Source organism: Onychomys torridus, chromosome 14 (genome assembly GCF_903995425.1).
Source record: "Onychomys torridus chromosome 14, mOncTor1.1, whole genome shotgun sequence".
In the NCBI taxonomy this organism is placed as follows: domain Eukaryota; kingdom Metazoa; phylum Chordata; class Mammalia; order Rodentia; family Cricetidae; genus Onychomys; species Onychomys torridus.
In genome coordinates, this window is record NC_050456.1 from 65,527,343 (window position 1) to 65,529,759 (window position 2,417).

General features: G+C 37.8%; 1 protein-coding gene across 1 annotated transcript; it reads left to right on the forward strand.

The window, feature by feature from the left end:
* Window positions 1–779: 779 nt before the first annotated feature.
* Gpr65 (G protein-coupled receptor 65) lies at window positions 780–1,793 on the forward strand. The gene has a single exon (XM_036205645.1). The coding sequence runs from the start codon at window positions 780–782 to the stop codon at window positions 1,791–1,793; it is 1,014 nt and encodes a 337-aa protein (XP_036061538.1).
* Window positions 1,794–2,417: the final 624 nt, after the last annotated feature.

A 2,417-nucleotide genomic window follows, 5' to 3' on the forward strand; every position in this document is an offset into this window, starting at 1 on the left:
TTATGTACACTTCAAAGCAATAAAATAAAGTGGCATTTTCTCATCACAACCAAATAGTTGACTTTTCTATTTTTAGCCAGCAAAATAGCTTTAATGGTTTAAGAAACTTTGGTTATGGTTGTTAGGCATTATCTTGTGAGAAATATAGTTCTCTATAAGCTAGCATCCTTTGAGCAATTCTTATTTGAAATAGGCAAGACATCTGTTTGATTTTAGTTAAATACTATTTTGTGATTTAAAATATTTGATATTTTCAATAAATGAAAGATGGCTGCTTCAAAATCTTGTTAGGAATGAGGTTATCTATCTTATAAACATCTAACCTATTCTAGTTCATCTTTCATTACAGAAACAGGACACTTTTAAGAGAATGCCAAAGTGTATGAAAATAAAACCTGTGTACTCATATTTGTACCAATCTCCAATCTCCTGTGAGATTCGAAAGGACAAAGTGAGAGGCTGTGACCTCTCAAGAAAGCTGAACCGCCCATGATATTGAGCACAAAGACTTCTGATGGTTAAAGTCAGTTCGATACTTTCAGTCACCTCCAGGAGCCTGGATTCTGACTTCCAGTGGTGATAATCCATGTAAAAACTTGATCTATAACTTGATCTCTAAATGCATTCATGAGTTGATTAGCACCTCCAAAACCAAGGACAATCTAAAAGACACACACACACACAAAAAAAAAGAATTTAACATTGAAAACTTACAACAAGGCAAAGCTTCTTTTCATGTTTACAGCCCAAGAAGTAATGCAACTGCCACTATAAAAAAAATGACGATGAACAGCACGTGTGTCGAAGAACAGCATGATCTGGATCACTATTTGTTCCCAGTGGTCTACATATTTGTGTTTATAGTCAGCGTCCCAGCCAATGTTGGATCATTATGTGTATCCTTTCTGCAAGCAAAGAAAGAAAATGAGCTAGGAATTTACCTCTTCAGTTTGTCGCTATCAGATCTGCTGTATGCACTAACTCTGCCTCTGTGGATCAATTACACTTGGAATAAAGACAACTGGACCTTCTCTCCTGCCTTATGCAAAGGAAGCGTTTTCTTCACATACATGAACTTTTATAGCAGTACAGCATTCCTCACCTGCATTGCCTTGGACCGCTATTTAGCAGTTGTCTACCCTCTGAAGTTTTCTTTCCTAAGGACGAGAAGATTCGCGTTCATGACCAGCCTGTCTATCTGGATACTGGAGTCCTTCTTTAACTCTATGCTTCTGTGGAAAGATGAAACAAGTGTTGAATACTGTGATTCGGAGAAGTCTAACTTCACTCTGTGTTATGACAAATACCCTCTGGAGAATTGGCAGATCAACCTCAACCTATTTAGGACGTGCCTGGGCTACGCAGTGCCTTTGATCACCATCATGATCTGCAACCATAAAGTATATCAAGCTGTGCGGCACAACCAAGCCACGGAAAACAGCGAGAAGAGAAGGATCATAAAGTTGCTGGCTAGCATCACGTTGACTTTCGTCCTATGCTTTACCCCCTTCCATGTGATGGTGCTCATCCGCTGCATTTTGGAGCGCAATATAAACCTCAGTGACAAGTCTGGAAAGCAGACTTTTACGGTGTACAGAGTCACAGTGGCACTGACAAGTCTAAACTGTGTCGCTGATCCAATTCTATACTGTTTCGTGACTGAGACAGGGAGAGCTGATATGTGGAACATATTAAAATTGTGTACTAGGAAACACAATAGATCACAAGGACAAAAAAGGGACATACTTTCTGTGTCCACAAGAGATACCATAGAATTACAGATTATAGGGTAAAAGATAGAGGCAGGTTAAGTCACATGGTGTTATATAATAAAAATTATATTTTTAAAGGAAATCTGGCATAGGAGGACCAAGCATTCTGAGTGAATACTTTATCCTACCCCAGTGGATACATTTTAAAGGTACATTGTACAATGCCTACATTGATTTCCATTAAATAAGATATGAAAATGTATCATTTTATAATGACGTGGGGTCATCCTTGTTGGTAGAAATTCTCTTTGTCTCTATGCTATAATCGCTAAGAGGCACGTAGGAGTGTTAGTCTTTAAATCAGTGGCCATTCTGTCTGATGGTTATGATTTGGTTGTTGTCTTTGGATTTTCAGACTGACGACCACCAGTTCTCTCATTGCTATGAACTTGTCTCTAACAAATGCAACTGCTAAATACTATTTCTAATTCATTCATTAACAATATTGAAGCCATTCCATGTACTGGGATTTCTCCCTAAGTACTGGGGTTGTGAAAGAAATGTTCTCATGAAACTTCATGAAGTTTACATTGATTTGGGAACCTAGTCGCTGAGTCACATGAAGTAAAAGAAAATGGACTTTGTATTTTGGTCTTGGTGTCTTTACATTTATAACTGAATAGATGATAGTTAGAACTGATGTAA